This window comes from Hermetia illucens, chromosome 6 (genome assembly GCF_905115235.1).
Source record: "Hermetia illucens chromosome 6, iHerIll2.2.curated.20191125, whole genome shotgun sequence".
Classification (NCBI taxonomy): domain Eukaryota; kingdom Metazoa; phylum Arthropoda; class Insecta; order Diptera; family Stratiomyidae; genus Hermetia; species Hermetia illucens.
Genome location: NC_051854.1, coordinates 375,063 through 395,024, shown reverse-complemented (window position 1 = coordinate 395,024; position 19,962 = coordinate 375,063). Strand labels below are relative to the sequence as shown.

Below are 19,962 nucleotides of genomic sequence, written 5' to 3'. Positions count from 1 at the left end.
ATTCGACAGAGATCTTCCCCTATTTAATAAGACATGGGAAATGGCCACCATTGCTACCTGAAAGGATAATAATAATAATCGTTGGCACAACAATCCTTATTGGATCAGGGCCTTGCAGTGTGTTAGAGCACTTCATTCAAGACCGTAACGGTGCACTGCAGTACATTGTAGGAGACAAAGGTGGTTAGCATTGCACTCGAACGAGATTATTACCTTGATTTGACTCAGATACTCATTCGCAGCTGAGTCGATGGTATTCAACATCCAGTCACGATAACAAATCCCTCTTTCACCAGGGAGATTTGAAACGCGTCCTTCCGCTACGGTAGCCTAGCTCTCTAATCATGAGCCATCCGGACACAGATCCGAAAGGATAGCTCACACTTTAAGAAAGGGAAGCAATACTGATGCGGGTTCTGGCATATAGCTGGGAGGAATTGAAGCACATTGCCAGGAACAGCGTAAATTCAGAGAAATAGGTATTTTTGATTATGGACCACTTGTTGCTCTTTTCATAAGAAAAAGTTCATCTTGACTTAATGTTTCCTTCTAACATTTTCTGGTTAATTAGATTCTATGAAGTTTTCCTTATATGTTGTATTGAAGTAAAATGAAATACCAAATAATCGTTAAAGACCTCTTCTATGTTGAGTTTTATACAGCGCTCACAATTAAATACCTTTTAAAGTTTTTTTGATGACTTTTTATCTAAGAACACGAACAATCATCAGCTTAACAGCAATAATATCGAGATGATTGAAAACAGAAGGTTAACAAATGTTTAATTTGTTTCATTCTGATTGTGTTCGTATTCGCTGTATTAATCTCATCCATATGTGACACAAACATTCAGATTAGAACACGAGATTTCCCATCAACAGTACACAATATTTCTAAGAAGAGATGAATGTCTTTTAAATGGATGACTTGGCTTCCACCAATTCAATGTGACTGCCTTGCATTTTTCAGCTGAACAATTTAAATTCATTCCATTCCTTCCTCTTAGTAAGTGATTTGGATGGAGTGGGTAGATCAATCGATTAAAACGGAAGCGAATAAAAAAAAATGTATTTGTGCTTGGCGATATGAATTGGGAAATTAGGTGATTTCGTTCGTCGTTCTTTCATTTTATTTAAGGGTGTATTCCTATGTGATGGTTTCTGAAAATTGATCGAAATCACTTTCTTCAAATGGTGGGAATACAAGATTGTTGAACCAATCGGGCTAAAATTTTTACACATTTATCGTCAGTTATGACATTTCAAACCAATGACAAAGCTCAAAATATGAACGGAATTTCATTTGCATTTTCAAACAGTGAAATGGAGGTTTAAAATCATCAAATTAATTCGTGACATTCATTCCACATCAATCTAATCTAATGCCACAATATTTATTTTGAAATAAATTCAAATAGGTCAGAAGACATAAATATAAATTGTAGGCAACATTGCGCCTACTAATTTCAATCATCAGGTTCAGGCGATAAGAATCGTATGTTTTCCCAATTAATTCTAGTTTTCTAGCTATTAATGCCCTTCCTTTGCATACAAATACTTTATTTACGAGTGTGATTGTTTAGATGCATGGTGTTGTCAACTTCAAAATATAGAATATTGGAATTGTTTGGGGTCGGATCCCATTAGAAAATGTATTCAGATTGCCTGTCTAAGAAAACTTAATTAAAATTGTATCTCTGTTGAAATTAATACTTAGTTATTTTTTGGTGCACTTATATATTGCAAAACGTTTGCTGTGGATGAACATTTTGGATAAATTTCTTTCGTCAATTTCTTCTCGTTTTAGTTTTCATTATGATTTTACTTCCAAAATTCACCAAGTTGGATCGGTATCATTATAACCATATTTCAGCCCCTCAAGAAAAGTGCTTGGAATAAGCATCTATTTCCATTTCCATGTGACCCTTAATTACTCTTTTGCTCCTGATTCTATTATTATCTATCTATTTATCTCACAATCTAGGGTTTAGTTTATATCACATTGAGGTCTATATTAATGACGATGATTGATCGTAGTATTAAGCCTTTGTTTCAACGGAACGCGTAAATAAACACTTCTTTAAAAGAATTCGGTTATGACGATTCGTTTCAGCTTCTCATGTTATATGCAAGTAAATACGTAAGAATTAAGTGCCTTCGACTATACGTGGAAGCGTGTGTCATTGAATCCAAAATATTTAGAACGCTATTGATAATATGATTCACATGTCGTGCTATTTGTGCACGCAATAATAAACATTCTATGTATGTTACATAGGGTAGAGGGAAGTCACTTATTATTATCGAAGAAGTAACGTTCGTCCTATTCAATACTGTTGAAAAAATTGTGAGTTCTGTATTAGTGGCATTTTCTGACAATTCACAGACAAGATCCCATGTAAAGGGTAGTATACATATGGACGTATGGTTTTCATATCAAGAATATGACGAGCAAATTCTTGATCAAGTCTATTGACAGTTGCCACCTATTCAAAGTATCGTGAACAATAAATTTTATACGACAGCAACCGTTTATTAGTTCATTGTTGTTAAATTCCTAATACCTATTCTCTTTATACACATGCCTAATATTTGACAGAGGCAGATTACATGAGTAATGTAATACATAAATTCCTTTATGAGCAATAAAATCCCCGGAAAGGATGATCAACGTTTTCAATAGCTATTTCTCTTTACAATTTGTAAATATAATTGTACTAGTAAATAGTGTGATATATTCCCCACTTACCGAGAAGAAATGCGGTCGGAGTCGGCCAATGCTATATTTCCCAATGTCTGTAATTAATTGACTGCATGCAGCACCAAAGCCAAAAACCCCGATCTGTTTGTAAGCCTCCGCGATCCAAGGTGGTATGTCCCAATCAAAGACACGATACTTGGGTGTATTGTTGTTGTGAACATTAGCTTGAAGGAATTCTGTGGCTAATATCTGCAAAAGAAGCATGGTTGGATACAATTAATGTGGAGAATTTATAACTAATGGCAAGATATAGCGCTGATTATGCCATCAATAGGAATAGGAAGTTATATATATTAGCAAATAATTAAAATCAAAAGTTGATGGTGTTGCAAAATTCATATTGGAATCTTAAAAATTCTGTCCGTATATTCCACCTTTGTTGATGGTTGCGAGCGCGACGCGTTGGAGTTTCGTTACCCATGAAAAAGTACCAGAAGTGCAATGTAGCATTCGCCGTGACAAAAGAAATTCCACCATTGCGTTGGCGACGGAGGCAGAAGCTTGCACAAATAACATTGATTTCCCTATCATATACCACATTACGAAAAAGCTTGCAGGTGTTCATAGACCTTTCTGTGGTCGGTAGGCTTTTTATCCACGATAATGAGCAGTTGAGCAAGTTGAAGGAGTACTTCTTCTAAATCGTATAATATCCGATGAAGTTCTACCCTGTGAGAATGATGTGGCAAGCCATCGTAACATGTGGAAGCGGACTATTCCTCCAAAGAGAATGGAAATTATCTTTGCCAACAACGCGCTCTAACGGAGTAAAAGCGGGGTTCCTGCAGTATTTTCAGAGTTGTCCTTCCACAGGGGATGATAGTTAAGATTCCGAAGACACCCTTCTTAAGTAAAGAGGGGTAATTGTGTACTTCTTGCTGTCTCAGAACGAATAAAAGTACAACTCGATATTAACAATCAAACATTAACAGCGGTTAATTCGGGAGCAATGTGGAGGGTTTAGATATTCACCCAACTTGCTTTTCATGCATTTCGAGAAAATCGACAGCGTGGACAGAGAGTGTATCTGGAATGCTGTATGCAGGAAGGGCATTCCGGAGAAAATAATAGCTTTTACCAGAGCGGCATGTGAAAGGGCAAAATGTTATGTGCTGCATCGAGTTAAAATTACAGAGGAATTTGAGATGTCCAAAGGTCAGGGTTGCATTTTGTCACCGAGAATTTTCTTCTCATTATCGGTGATGTTCTTCATGCTATTTTTGCTGGAGATCATGGAGGGGTTTAGAATATCATCCTTCCTCAAACTTCTCGACTACGCATATGACAGTGCTCACCGAGTTATGGACCTTTACCAAATGGTTCTGGAATATTTCTTTCTCGGATAGTTGGACTGAAAATAAATACCAGTAAAATTAATCTGAGAGGTCATGGCACTCTTCCTCTTTGACGTAATGGGCATGGCATCGAGGGTGTAGAGCAATTTGTATATCTAGTTAGCTTGAGTTAGCTTGGTTTCTTCCGACTGTGACACCGAACTTGATACCGCCCGATGTATCAACGGCGTTAAATTCGCCTTTGCTGTTTTGTCCAAAATTTGAAAATGCAACTATACCAACACCAACTTAAAGCTGAGACTATTCTGCAACAATGTTCTCTCTGTGTTGCTATATTTGAGAAGCATATGGAAAGGAAAAGGACTGTGAGTTGGGGTTAAGAAATTCTCCCTACTTATTGTAAAGACCAATTAAAAGCGGTAGAAATTTTTGGGCCAGCAACCTGCGAATTTTGAAGATTTACTGTTACCGAAAAATCAGCCACGCCTCTAGTTGGTTTCTGAAATGATATCGAAGGTCCTCAGAATGTTCGTTTTCTCCACCTCGAGCGAGAATTCCAACGATATAAACTGGATAGATTTCGGTCCAGGTTAAAAAGTATCACAATTGTATAATGTACACTAACGGAGATTTCCGATATAGTGGAGAAGCATGCCTTCTATGAGCAATTACACGCAGTTCAGGAGATGTTTTACAAAGATGACGCTGTGATTATGATGGGTAATCAGAATGAAACTGGCTCTTGGCGATTGTAGCGATAATGATGAGAGGTTTATGGATTTCTGCAGTTTTCAGTGCCTCGTCACTATTGGCACATTATTTGAACACGGCTTTCTTAAAGGTGAGTTGGGTTACAACTGACCGACACTATATTAGCAGCTAGATTGACCACTTTGCGGTCAGCAGTAGATTCTGGATGTATGTAAACAGAGAGGCGCTGACATCGGCCTCGAATGAGGGTCGCTTGACTTCGTTTGCGTGTAGCATCCGCCCTTTCTTGCAGGTTTGGAGAACTTAAATCTCCCCAAGTTCAATTTCGACTTGGAAGAGAGTGTAGGCTCGCTCGTATTCATGGGGTATCATGGGGTCATATTTTCTAATCATAGTTATGAAAATCCTAAACGAATCAAAAAATATATCTTTGTTAAATCACTTTGAATTTCTGTGCACGGTAAGCTTTTTTTCATTTTCGGCAAATATTCGCAAATCCAAAAAATTGATTTTTAAATAATTTCTGTCCTGCTAGAAATAGATCGGTTCTGATATATTCCAATTTTCTGTTAACACTCATCTTAAACAAACCCATTGAACTTCTGACAAAAATTGCATCTACGCAGCTCATCATGTAATAAAATTGAATCAATCTTGTAGGCATTTTAAATGCAATGCATTTCTGGATTTTCTTTACGACATGGAGTGTGAAGTCATAAAAGTAAAATATAAGTGTAGTCTATCAATGATAGAAGGGCTGAGTGAAAACTACTTTGAATACAAGCAGCTATAAAACTCCCTCCCAAAATGTAACTCGATTGGGAAAGAGTTCTGATGCGAAGCCATCCTAACACACATTCATGACAAATTTATCGATTGAAAGCTAAAATGAAGAAAAGAAAGTGATGGTAAATTATTTCACTCTTGTGAAAATAGGTCAGTTTGTTGGACGATGGCGATTTGGTCTGAAAGTTCATATCATGTTAATTGGATTTTCCCAGAATTTATGACCATTAGGTCAATTTATTATGAATTTACTCTAGGATAGTGAATCCCTGGATCACAGATTGATAAATTCATGAAGGCTTGGCACTCCTAAAGTTTATCGATTTAAATGCGTCGACATGAAGAAGTTGAATAAAATGATGTCGAATGGATATGGGGTAAACATGTTACCATATGAATGCTTTGTAGTAGCAGCAACGGCAACTGACTTCTCGAGAATAGAGGTACTTAGGCGATAGTTAGTAAATGCAGCGGCACCCTGAAAATATGTATCCCTAATGTGACACATGCAGATTCGCGGCAAAGTAAAATCATGGAACATGTGCTTTCAATTTTTCTTTGGATAAATAGTCATTCATTAAATAGTTACTTACCACACATATTGGCAATCCTAGGCCAACTAAATATAACATCCAACTTTTAACAGTTGAATCGTGGAAAGGATGATTTAACGATTCGTCACCACAGAAGAATCCTCTTTTGTAGGCGTCTCCCCATAAGAAGAAAAATAATATTGGAAGCCCCACTGAAATGAGAAGAGGGCGAAATATTACGTTAGCATAATTCCGGATATATTGATAACAAGTACACATTATTGAAAGAGAATGCAATTAATAATTTTGTATACTTTCTGAAAAACAGAAGTAAGCGAACTCAAAACATTACGATGGTACAAACAAAGGTCTGAGGTCATCTTTTAACCAATCCCAGAAAAGTTAAAACATTATCAGGTTACAGATATAGAACTCTATTGTGTAAAACAGTGCGGGTTAAAGGCGGTAGTTTTCAAACAAGCATCTATAAATATTTGTCAATTCAAAGAATAACAATAAACTTTCATCCAGGGGCGGTATGTTTATAATCCCAAAAACGCCACCATCCAATAAATTTATTACATGCCGAAAGTATTACAAACACATACCTACTTTACATTGCAAACATTGTCAGATATCAACATAATTTCGTGTTTCAAACAACTCATGAAAGATTTTCCGCCCCGGGGAAAAGAGAACAACGAAAAACGAGAAAAATGCATCCATGGACCATTAACCGAGCAGAACTCTTCTTGGGATATGTCTATTCAGTTTTTAGAGCGGCGGTAGAAGTTCAAGAAAAACTCTGATTCAGATTTGAATTTATTTCGGTGTGTTATCTGAGTCAACAGAATAAAAGTATCAGATTTTTCCTTGTTGTACTTTTTCTTATGGTAAAAAAGAATTGTACATTTTTTTTTTCTTGGCAAAGAACTTCGGAGCGAGGATGCTACAACGACAAAATTAAATATTTGACAACTTTTAACGATGGCTTGAGTTAGCTGGTACTAGAAGAAGGTTCTACATGTATTGTCTGCCGGGATAATGAATACGGTGTTTCCGCTTCAAGAAAGTGAACCGAATATTTCGATTCTTCCAAGAGTATTTTGCGATTAACGTACACGTTTATATTGGTATGCACTTCTGAGTTAACGTTAATTCCATTTATACATATCAAATGCTGAAGTTTCTTTTAGGGCAGCTTTCAATTCATGTGAATTCTTTGGGTCATATCAGTGAAAACATATGGTAACTCTGCCTCACAAATCCTAAGAAATCTCTTATTATAAAACTAGTGGTATAAAAAAGTCAGTCGAAGGCAGTCGTTCCATGGTTTCAACAGAATTAACTTTATGAGGGATACACAATTAGCCAGCAGTTAACTGTTTATATTAAGAACACCAAAATTCGTTTATCCTTAAGTCGGCAGTGGTCTCTTTTAAGTCGGTATGATCTTATCAATAGGAATCTGAATTGAATTGAAAGATTTTTATACCAGTTTGAGTTTTGCATTTTTATGAACAGTGATTATATCTCAACTAATTATTCTCTGGGATAAATTATTTTTGAGTTTGGAAATTTTGTATATTTTTATTGAAGGAATGTTAATGTTGTATGGTTACATGTCTTTCCTTCAAACTGAGTCAAGCTGAGAACCATGCATTTCTAATCAGTAATTACACGGTTAACCATCGAACTGCACGCTGCAATGTATTTCTAGGGACTGAGAGTGACAATTTATATGGTGTATTAGCTGAAACTGAAAGCAATAAAATGAACGAATTATGTTAGTTTAATGAACTTTCGTGTATTATCTTTGAAAACGTTTTGCATTTCAAGAACAGAAAATTAGATATTTGTATGCAAATGGGTTGGGAAAGATTCGCAAACGAAGTTTGGTGAGACTAAGCGAGAGAGTGGGCCAGGTGAGAAAAGTGGGAAGAAATGCATAAGGCAGACTTTGTGATGCATCTCGTAAAGGTCTTTTTGTATAATTTTTGAATAAAAATTTTCTTGAAAAACAATTAGTGATAAAGTGTTGGATTGTCGATACACGGGTTTAGTATTTGGTAACAAACTTGTAGAATCGGAAATTTGGAGAGAAGATACAGTAAAGATAAGACTTAAATGTTGAGCGAACATGCACCTCAGTAAAAATTAAATTAAGTTGTCTTTGATTAGTTAATTCGGTTACTTGTCTTTTGTATGGATGAAAGACGTCTTACAGCTGCAGTAATTGCTAAGTGATGCAGCGGTTTGAATCAACAGTTTCGGATTCAGATTATAAATAGGCATCGTTAGAAAATTAACTTATACTATCATGTCTCTTGTATCATTGGTGGCTACACAAAGCAGTACAACATCAGAGTAGATACCAACAATATTCAGGAGATGCATTTCAAGAGAATTTAGTTAGGCATGAGTCATCAGACTCTCTTGAGTCCAACATGCTTCGATGCAAACAAACGATTTTCTAATCCTTGAAGCATGAATATGAACATAATATAGATCAAAATTTTTTGATTCGAAAAGTTGATGCAAAGAAGGAAAGTCTAATGTTGGGATATTTTTAACGATTTGTTGGTAAAATCAAACTTTACAAACTTTTTCCTTCAGTCGATATTCTATCCACAATCACTTTAAATCAAATGTACTTGTATGGTTGCATCAAGCAGTCACGGTACATTTTTTAGACTTCCATACAAACGTGAAGTAAAAGATAATTTTTACATTACTTTCACGCTTGATTGCGCTAGATATCATGAATGAACATGCGGCGAAGGCCACATTGAAAACTATGAACTAATGGGGTCTTTTTGTTATTTCAAAACCCAAAAAAAATGACTTAAGCAATGTGATATTTCTCATGAAATACAAAAGCATCCCGGCGATGAATTATCCATTTTTTGCCCAGATCTCTTATTCTTTATTCTATAAAATGCATAGATCAAACGATTTGTAAAAGACGAGGGAAAATGTCATTCTACTTGAAAACCCAATGATGTCAAATTTTAAAATGTATATCGTATCTATCTCGAGTTTTTCTACCATTAGGGGTAGAGATAGGTTTTATTACCTCACCACTGAATAGGCCTGTTTTTCAGTTTATTTGTTCGGAAGTGTTGGAAATCTAGGATTTGGAAATTCAATGCTCCACTTTCCTTGTAATAACAATAAAGGATAAGAGATTCTCTACACCTTGTTTTTTCTGTCATTCACTTTTATTACTCTACAAAGTATTTTAGCTCTCCTATTTGTAATCCATTGTTATTTTTGGGGATTTATAAACTACTGATGCCACCTGGAGATTTATCTAAACAGGTACATATTAGTGTGCAAGTAAGATAAGGTGCTGTTGAGCTTTGTTTGCATTGTTATTTGTAGAAAGGAGAGTTCGTGGGAACTAATCTGCAACTAAATAGTTTGAATAAACTCACTTAATCTGAAATTAAGTCCTGAAATGAACTGAGCCTTACAATTGAGCCGTTAAGCTATTTTTTCGAACGAATTGAAGTATCATCTCAACAAGATGTACAAACATGCATCTATGGGAATTTATTTCAGCTCTTTTTTTAGCTGTTAGATTATGTGATTAAACGTTATTATGGATGACTGATAATGGAAGAGGGAAATTCTACTATAATTTAGTAAATCATCACAGCGTGGCACAATCAGATGAACATAATTATCAGTCTAACGTTTACAGCATGTACCATGGTTTCACCAAGATAAGCGTTTTAATGAATGATGTTTTTTAATGCAACTTAATTAAGATGGGTTTTTAATAGGAGAAAAATATGAATCTTAAATATTAACCTAAACAAATGCGATTAATGGGGTATAAATCGAGTTTATTTTATGTCCGGAATAGCTCTGTTTTCTTTTTCATGAAAAAATTGGAATATATATTAAGGGAAGCGTATGGAGATTAAATTTCATTGATTTGAAAATTTATTTCAAGGCGATTGATGTAAGAAAATTTTTACGAAAAGTGATGAGATTACTCCAACTTTAAATCAAAAGTAAAAAATTGTATGCATTATCCAAAGGATGCATTAATGGTAGCGATTTTCCAAAACGGGACAATTCGGTCACATAATACGAAACTAGCTAATAACACGTAGCAGGTGCTTAATTTGGATATTTTTTCCATATTATCGTCACCATCAATCTATCAATCATGACTTGACTTAACAACGCTTCTATTATTACTAAGTTACTAAAAGATTCGCTAATTATAGGATACATCTACAAGAGAATCTTTAATCGAAAGTTGAAGTCACCATCGAGTTATCAATCGTAACCTGTCTCAACAGGGCTTCTATGCTTCATAGGATACTAAAAAATTCGCTCATTATCGGATACATCTAAGAATCTTATCGAAAATTGAAGTGAATATTAAATTGTCTAATTTGTGTAGATCAATTATCTTTGACTGCGTGGTTCCTTACCTTAACATATATACATATATTCTCTCCTTATGAATTTTTTTCTCTCCGTTCTGTGAATTTAAAAAATTATTGCTCTTTGGTTGGATGGGAAATTTATTATTTTGCTGAAATCATTTCGTCAGAATGAGGTGTGTACCACTTGCTGTATTTTAGAGGTAGAGGTACATTAGGGCTCCTAAATCTGGCCGTCCAGAATTCGGCAATGCTGTCGGTCACGTCTGAGCAGTCTACGGTCCATTCGGCCGCCTCTTGGACTGAAAACACTATCCGCGTATAGGCAAGCCGGTTTGCCTTATCTCCTTTCTGGCTGGCCTGATGGCCGAATCGTTTTTCAATCGTTTTCAATAGAATTGCCAAAATTTATTGTTACGAGACAAATAAGATATAGTTGGGATTTTACTCCATTATGCTAAATCCTCTTTTGATGCCAAACCCCCTGATAGGCCGAACAAGAGAAAAATGTTAATTAACAAACCTCGGAAAAGTACTACGGCGTCAAAATTCGGCAGGGCGGGCCTCGGTCCTCTCAAGAAAAAATAAGCAAGGGTGCTTGATACGCGGACAGCTTCAGTCCGCACACTTACTGGTAAGACCGGGGAATTTGTGAGAACTCTTCGGAAAAGGCACGGTGACATCTGCGCTCTGTAAGAAACTCACACCGTAAAAATTATTACAAACCGTTATAATTTTTTAGTCAACTGCAACAGCGATGGCTTGATACGTTGGATGATGATTTAAAAACCTCTCGACTAAATTCGGATCAGGCCTATGATGAGAAACGTGATGAATCCGATCCATTTTATAGCCCAGTCTATTGCTACCAACCTACAATATTTCACCAACTTTTAATGTCCAAATTCTCGACATGAAGTACGTTATTTACACAGATTTCTCTGAAGCCTTTTACTCAGTTAATCACACTTTCCAACTCGCCATTTCCATGACATTCATTATATGTCTCGCCTCCTACCTCACTAATTGTGGAACCCAAAAAATAACATTTACTACCTATGCTATGTTTAGCCAGGATTGTCCATCTAAACTTTTATTATTGGCTGCTATTATTCAGAGTATTTGAATTACGTCCTTCTTTAATAATGTGATATTCCATTCTTAACAGAATATAGCAACCCAATGGCGTAATTTCCTTTATGCTCTGATATTGATAAATTAAATTTATTTGAGGTTCGCATATAGATAAGGTTTTTTACCTTTCGGCGGCTATGAATAAAAAAAATCCCAAACTTCCCCTTTTCTTGCAGCGACTTTGTGGCACTCCATAGGAACAAATTATATTCTCCGACGTATGAGTTCTTCTTAATCAAACATTTGATAACTAATTCTTTCGTAGTAATTGCTTATAACTGTAACACGCAATTCGTGTGATTATAGAAAGTGATCCATTCGTTACCATCGAAGTATGAACGAAAATGGCACAACTCCATGACTAGTTTGGCAAACTCGATGCAAAATTCAACACTCGAGTTGAATTTAGTAACACAAAATGAAAGTCTAGCATGAAGCCGTTGTTGATACGTTAGCTAAAAAGCTCAAAATAAATAATGACGTCACTTTCTATAATTTACACAGCTATGTTAATATTAACAGTATTGAAAACGTGTTTGGTTTATAAAAGATGCTATGTTTTTTTTTATATGGCTGGGTTTTTGCAATGGAAAAACTGGTTTTAAGTTTTGATATATTTTTTTCGGGCTAATATACTTTGTTTTCAAGTTTTATTATCTGATTCGGGCAGGCTCAGTTTTAAGTTGTGGAAAGTATAATTTTACTGGTTTCCTTTTCGATGTTTTGGCCAGTTGGGAAGAACTGGTCTAGTGTGGATAAAACATAAAAAAAGTTGGCAATTTTTGGAAGATTTGTTAATTGTTGGAAACACAAAAGTCGTCAACTTTTTCGGTCCCGATGCATTTTAAGAAATCGTGTTTTTTCAGCGTTATTCGAACGCTCTAAAAGCATGACCCATCATTTTTTTTGGAAGGTAGTCGCAAGAAAATTTTTCGAGTTTAAGAATTTACTCTAGGAATAGACAGACAGATGATTGGATTTATCACCGTTTATACCAATTTTATTTCTGCATTAAAATAGCCTTAGCCTCTAAAATGTATTCAAACTTGATTTATTTTATATTAGGTTTTTCTCTACATAAGGGGCACTGAATGTATACATTATATGACGTATACCAGAATCAAGTATGTTGGGTAAAACCTAAGACGGTATTACTCTTCTGCGCTTTTACCTTAAATGGAAACATGGCAAAAGATAAAATCTTGATGCATTGCACACTTGGATTTTAAAAATCGTATTCAGTGGAGGTGCATCAACTCTGCGACTCGACATTGTAACCATTTATGCGAATCCTATCCTCTTCAACACCCCCTCACGCACAGCGATAATAAAATCAACGATTTTCATATGTAATCAAGCAATTGAAAGTGAAAATAATGTTTGCCAAAAATTTACATATTGAATTTTTGGCAAATCAATTGAGTTTAGTCGGCCAGTGGGCTTGCTGACTAGAAAAAATAATTATTTATAAATTCTTTCTTTCTAAAAATGAAGAATATTATTAAGAATCTCCAAGAATGAATCTGAACGCTATTCACTAGTGATATACTTATATGCATGCGGTCTACTAAATTTCCCTTCTGAATTATTACGCATAAAATTTCAGTGGTTCCAGGTTTTCAGTATAAAAGAAAAGTTTGAAATGACTCCAGGAAACAATATCGAACATTAATATTTGCGCCAATGTTTCCTGTTTTCAATTTTTCTTAGTCTAAAGTCTGTTTACCTGGCAATTGTTAATTCCATTTCTAAAAAGCATTTACACTCACAAGGCGATAACATAAACAATGATTTTTAGGAGCGCAGGTGCTGAATGATATTGGAATTTTTTTGGAACTGCTACGTCTATTGTAGCTTGTGGCTTGATCATCAGACGCTCTTTTAAGTTTAAATAAAGTGCAAGTACAATTTAATAAAATTATCTATGGTTGAACAAATTCTTTCACGTCAATAATTGAATCAAAGTTTCCCGTCATGCTGAGAGTGTACACGATTAAGCCATAATAGAATGCAAAGCGCGCTCTTAATAGCAAATATAAAATTACAAATCCAACTGAATGGCGAGCAGGCAATCACAGCCTAGGGGGAATTAGTTTAAACGATCAATCAGATAACCTAACCCTTCACATGGCGTTCTCTTTCATTGAACAAAGTAGTAGCGCTGGTGTTTGAAATATTTAAATGCATTTACAAATACTCTCTGGTAAATTAGCTTTAGAGTGTCACATACTTTACAGTAAACTTCATTAAACCAATAAAAGTCATCGAGGCTGACAAACACTGCGAGTACAAGACTAGGAGTCGATGCACTATATGCACATTGGGCTGCAAAAATAAGTGGATAGTTAAAGTGATTTGAAAGTGAAAGTGTCGCTGTTCACTGTAATATCTTTCATGCTAGACGCTAGATGATTTTAGGCTTTCATAGAGAATATATAAGTATATAATTGTTGCGCCAACGATTATTATTATTAATATTTAAGCTGATCAGATTTTTTTTGTGAAGCGCCGAACTATTGACGTAAGTAAAAAGAACTCTGTATATTTTCATTGCTTGAGAAACAATTGTTGTTCCCACTTCCAATCTGTAAGGTTGTGAAATAATTTTCCGATGAAAATACACTTTTCCATTAATTTTTTCTTATCATCGATATCATTGGGGCATTATGCTAATGAGGACAAAACTGATTTATAATACTGATGATTTCTTCTTGGATTTAGTTGGCAAGCATATAAGAAAAATAATTTTCATAGTCTGCAGTGTGCCCATTTTCACAACCGTTTTTCAAATTTAAAAGAATCTGGAGGAGAGCCAGCTTCGAAAAGGCCTATTGCTGTGTATATGCAACTTCTTATTGTGCTCTAATTGATACCTTTCATTTGAGGCCTTATATAACTACATCATTATAAAGTTCGTGATAGGTTTCCACGTGAATGCTTCTATCGTTATCGTTTAAAACCAAAAATAACATGCGAGAGTATAAATGCATGTAATTGATTCCACTTCCTACTTTCGTTTTAAATATATCGCTGTACAAATAGAGATAACAAGTGACACCGTCACATTGTCTTCTCATTAAAAAAGAATTGAAAATGAAAATGAGTCAGAATGGTTCATTTATTTGTAGGCACGTAAGTCGTTTATATACGTAGACTAAATGAAGAACATTTTTACGTCCAAATAATGAGAAGGTAGATAAGATTAGATGATTCATGGACAATCCAAATTGAAAAACGAAAATTGGAATGTACAATTTGTATATAACTATTTAAAAATTTGGATCAATATCTTCAGATGTTAGTTAGGAGAATGCTTCTTACTTTATAATATTGTCAACTATACGTTGAATTATTCGGAATGATAGCATAGAAATCCGTATAGCGGAATCAAACCGTAAGTAAAGGAGAGAGATTGCAATTTTAAAGTGATCGCTCATCCATCTTGTCTTCTGTGTAAATGGAATGACCACTTTCTTATGTGTAAACAAATGTCAATATTACTAGCTTGAAGGTCTCGCCTACACGAAACATTTGTTCATATTGATATATATATATATAAATTAGATTTACGAGAATCTCAATTCAATACTTGAAATCGTGAAAGATCATTTTAGGGTTCGCTAACTCGAAGATTATCTGACGCCACATTTCACTTTACTCTCCTTCATTGCTTCTTATATTCATACATATATTTTTAGCTCCAATAATCGACAGAGTGAGAGAGGGTTCTTTCGATTGATTTAAGCCGTTGAGGATGGTGGCGTAGGATTAATTTATCAAAGGTATTTTATCATTGAGTACTGGGTTGGTATGAGTGTCTATAGCAATTTCTGTTAAATTTTGAAAGTCGCTTTTCCTGATAACAGCACTATTAAAAGTAATTTAATTTGTTCGTGTAATTACATATTAAAAGCATCGTCATAGAAACAAATGTTTCATCGTTTCTAAGTGAGGATGCAATAGCTTTCTTTTCTTTTAAACGTAAAGATTTAAAGATGTATTTCATATAATTTCTAGAGTACCTTCACTCTAGAAAACGTTTACTATTCCACACTTGGATATTCCCTGAAGACAATGAATATTCAAGTGGGTAACCCTTCAGTTTGCCTTGCAATCTATGCTATAATACTCTTTAGAAGGACATATACGTTTTTGTAATACCAAGCATCAGAGGAAAATGTTACTATAGTTTCTTCTGAGCTTCTATTGTTCGATGCTTTCTCAACATTCACATTACATTGATATGACAAGTAGGTAGATATGTGTATGTTGACGTCAGATATGTTAGAAGGCCTTGAGATGTTGACATTTGTATCGACGGTGATCCTTGGATCCTTGGATTTAGTCCGTTGACTGAACGAATTTCTCAATCAAAAAAGCAAATCCATGATCTTTTTTATGCAAAGGACAATGCACAACACAACAGTATTTGCCGATAATTTGGAAAACTAAAGGGAGTTGCGAGAGAGTAAAACCTTCATGCTTAATTATTGTCTACACGCTGTTCAAATCGCAAGGCTGAATATACACCTGGACAAAATAATAGGTGTGAACCTCATAGTTTGGAAAATGTGTGTTGAAAAAAATTTGAAATGATTTAATTTAAAGAGTTATTTAGTTACAGAAGTTAAGATTATGAGGGAATTTAACTAATTTAATTTAACTAAATATTAAATAGGTCGTGGACTTCACTGTAGTGTAGAAGAGAGGTGACTTTTCGTCAGCACCGGGATGAAAGGAAAACGTACAAATTTATTGCCACATTAAAGTGGAGCGGTCTCGAAATTTCGTTACAAATGCTCTGAAACTAGAAAAATCCATTGAAGGGCGTGAGGCACCCAGCAAATTTTCACCAGCAACTGACAATCGAGCTGTTACGTTAGAGAAAACGCGATTGCAGGCGAAATTGACAACGTTGTTTCATCACGAACTATTCGATGACGATTAGTAAGCCCGAAGCTACTCGGTGGGATTGTCCGCAAAGTTCCTTTGCTTAAAACTGCAAATTTGAAGACGAAAAAAAAAATTTGCACTAAATCGTAGAAGCTGATCAGAGGGTGAGAAAAATGGTGTCATATCTTCTGGGGCGATGAAACAAAAATAAATTTGTTTGGTAACGATGCGGCAAGAAACGTCCATCGACCGGAAGGCAAAGAATTTTATAGAGGTTCACAAAAAACAGTAAAGCACGGAGGTGGTAGTATAATGGTATGGGGATGTTTTTCATGGTAAGATGTAGGTCTGATACATCGAATTGATAGCGTAATGGATAGATTCGTGTGCAAGGAGACGGTAATGTTAACTTATACCGAGGATAATATGCCACTTATTTAGACATTTCAACGGGACAATGATCGAACACACTTATTATTTTTGCAAAGGTGTGTATATCTACGTGCATAAGGTGTAATTTACAATCTCAAAATCCTGTATTTTGAATTTTCATTTAGACTTAATTCAACCTGAAAATTTATCTCTAAAATTCAAGAATCTATGTAACCCTAAAAACCTATTTCTGCTACTCAGAACTCACCTTTAAAAGAGAGATGCTAGCAATCGAATTCAAACGGAAAACAATTTGTTTGTTGAGAACCCACTTTTCACTCCACATTGAAAATCGCAAATTTTGTTAAATATGTGAACAAGTGCTGTGGATTTGCATCACTTTATTGCCTTGGGTATCACCTTGAAGGTGCCACCATATTCATCGTTCTAACATGAAAATATTGTGCCCGGTGGAAATACAAATAGCAATATTTCCAGCTCACTTGTTGCATAATAATGAATGGATTGTTTATTGCAATTTTCCGTGGCTTTGTTGTATTATGTATAGAGACATCATGGAAGTAAGTCAATATGAGTTAGTAATGTTAAAAAATCCAAACGTGATACCGGAGGGAATTCCACATTTGTCGTATTTATTTGTTGCGACAAGGCTTGTTTGGAAGCGAACCTACTTTTTCCATAAATTCAATTCTCATCATGAATCACTTAGTTACGTGGTAGCTATCTCTACATTGGCAAACTTCTTAAATGAACTTCCCTGTAAATTGCTATCACTAATATAATCTCTATTAACTCTAGAAATACCCTAAAGTACCAAGATAGTATCTTTTCACTCACCACATAATAAGATGATGACATCACAAATCACTCGTGTCATTGTCCGTCTGTTACTCTCCATTTTTGTTGAATTCACTAACTCAGAAGCAGACGCCTGTCCAGCAGATTGGTCAAGTAGGAGCTGATTGCGGTTGGAATCTTGATTTGTGGTCGGCCTTGCACTTTGCGAACCATGCGACGCGTACGTATTATTGTTATTCACGATTGGAATAGCGGTAAACTCGCGAGACGCTGTTTGAAGCGGTGTTGATTCGCTGATGCCCGACTCGTTACTCATTTAGACTGCCAACAATTTCAACCCACGAACTATAGATGAAAAAAGCTACCACCAATGTCGGGTGACCGCGCAATACACATATACAACTCCAATTCAATTCACGCGACCATTTACGGTTTAATTTGCCCAGGTATCACTACGATGCTTTATACACTATTCCCCTACGTCACACATTACAGGAAACCAAATATACAGGTAGGAAAAAGCTCTCTCTTTCAAATGACTGCAATAACGCCTGAAGCACAAGCCGTCATTTGGCTGAAATTTAGTTAAAACTCTTCGTAGTATTTCTTGAAGTGTATGAGACCGGTTATCTGTCTGAGGCCTTATTAATGAAAAGATTAGAATCGCTTGCGAAATGAAATAAACGGCCGGTGGTCGCCTGAAAAAGAGCAAGAAAGAAGTTATCATTATTTTTTAGTCAATTTTTGAGTTTTTACGGTGGGTTCTTGATCTAAATATTATTCATGAATTGTGTTAGTTTAAGTGAAATATCGAGCATCCAAGATTTAGGAAAATAAATTATCACCACGACGATTGAAAAAGCTTGGAACAAAAATTGATAGATTTCTAAAAAAAATCTGCAAATTGTCCTAGACTAAAATAGAACATTAGTGAAATATCAACTTGTTTCTTCATTTTTTTATTCTTTCAATTATTCTTAGTAAAGTCTCATTCATTTGGTGCAATAATCGCATGAAACATTTAATTGCATATTGCGAGATGAGAGGGTGGGTTCCAAATCTTTGAATTGTGAACAGACAATTTATTGACTTATGCTGTTCATATGTGAAATGGGGGCTGAAAAACATGGGAAAAGACTTGATATATTTTTATTTTGACCGAATACACGTATGTATGATATTTGGGTCGATTGTCATCTAATCTTCAATGAGCTTGTAGAAAAATTTCATTTCACCTAGTTCTAATAGTTGTATAGCATATGAAGAATTCCCTAGTACTTAAGGGGTTTGCCTATGTGACGATTTCCAGAAATCGATTTTTTCTTTTATATATTTATTGAAAGCAGAGTATATTCGAAGTATACTGCAGAAATTTCGGATCGACATTTTAAAATACTATTTACCAAGGTGCAGCAAATAGATGCATGTTGACTTGCATACGAAAGGGAAACTTTGAATGCGTTTTTCTCGAAACCACATTTTTTCAACTGGTGGGAAGCACAACTAATATTGTGTCCAACCGATCATGGTAAATTTTTATACATTATTCTACATATCAGTAGTTCTGGTCCGAACCACGATTATATATTTTGGATAATAATTTCTTCTTTTTTATTTTGAATTTTCAATGAAAAATAGACGCTATTCTTTTCTGGAGAATTTTCTTTACAACTCCACCTTTTAATATTTAGTAAGGTAAAATTACATTTGCACTTCGGACGGTAGAGGCGAGAGAATAAGAATATGTTTGATTTTTTGGTTGCAAATTATTACCAATGGAGATGTGCTTCCCAACAGCCGCCCATTTTTTTAATACAAACAAACAACTACAAACGATTATCAAATTCATTAATTAAAAATGTATTATAATTTAAGACCTCAAGATTGAAAAGAAAAAAATTCTTAAAAAAGGCTGGAGTATCGACCGTAACACAGGAAAACCGCCTTAATAATTTAATGAGGGATGCTACTCCTTTTCATAATGGAGCATTTCCTGTTACTCAATATGTACGATTGATCAATTTGCTATTATCAAGTAGTAATGATAATGTTTAATGCTACTGACTCGTTTTGTAGATAAGAAAATTTGATCATAGATAAAAATTGTTGGCGTGGTAGTTCGCTTTAAATATGTGCATTCAAATAAATGTAGCATTGTTTAATAAGCGAATAAGAGTTATTATTATCTCATACTTGATGAATTTTTCATTACGCTAGACTAATGATAATACAACACAACTAAAGTAATTGAGTGCT

At 35.0% G+C, this 19,962-nt stretch overlaps 2 protein-coding genes across 2 annotated transcripts in view; one reads left to right on the top strand and one right to left on the bottom strand.

Annotated features, from left to right (window-relative positions):
- The window catches only part of LOC119660475, an 89,469-nt gene that overhangs the window by 43,802 nt on the left and 25,705 nt on the right, over positions 1-19,962 (top strand). The gene's annotated exons all lie outside the window — the stretch shown is intronic.
- LOC119660465 (putative phosphatidate phosphatase) overlaps positions 1-19,962 on the bottom strand; it is a 28,080-nt gene that overhangs the window by 5,933 nt on the left and 2,185 nt on the right. The window contains exons 2-4 of the mRNA XM_038069034.1: positions 17,746-18,404; positions 6,146-6,297; positions 2,749-2,949 (exon numbers count right to left, since the gene is read on the bottom strand). Of these exons, the coding sequence (XP_037924962.1) occupies positions 2,749-2,949; positions 6,146-6,297; positions 17,746-18,022 (630 nt within the window). The 5' untranslated portion in view covers positions 18,023-18,404. The remainder of the gene's footprint in view (positions 1-2,748; positions 2,950-6,145; positions 6,298-17,745; positions 18,405-19,962) is intronic.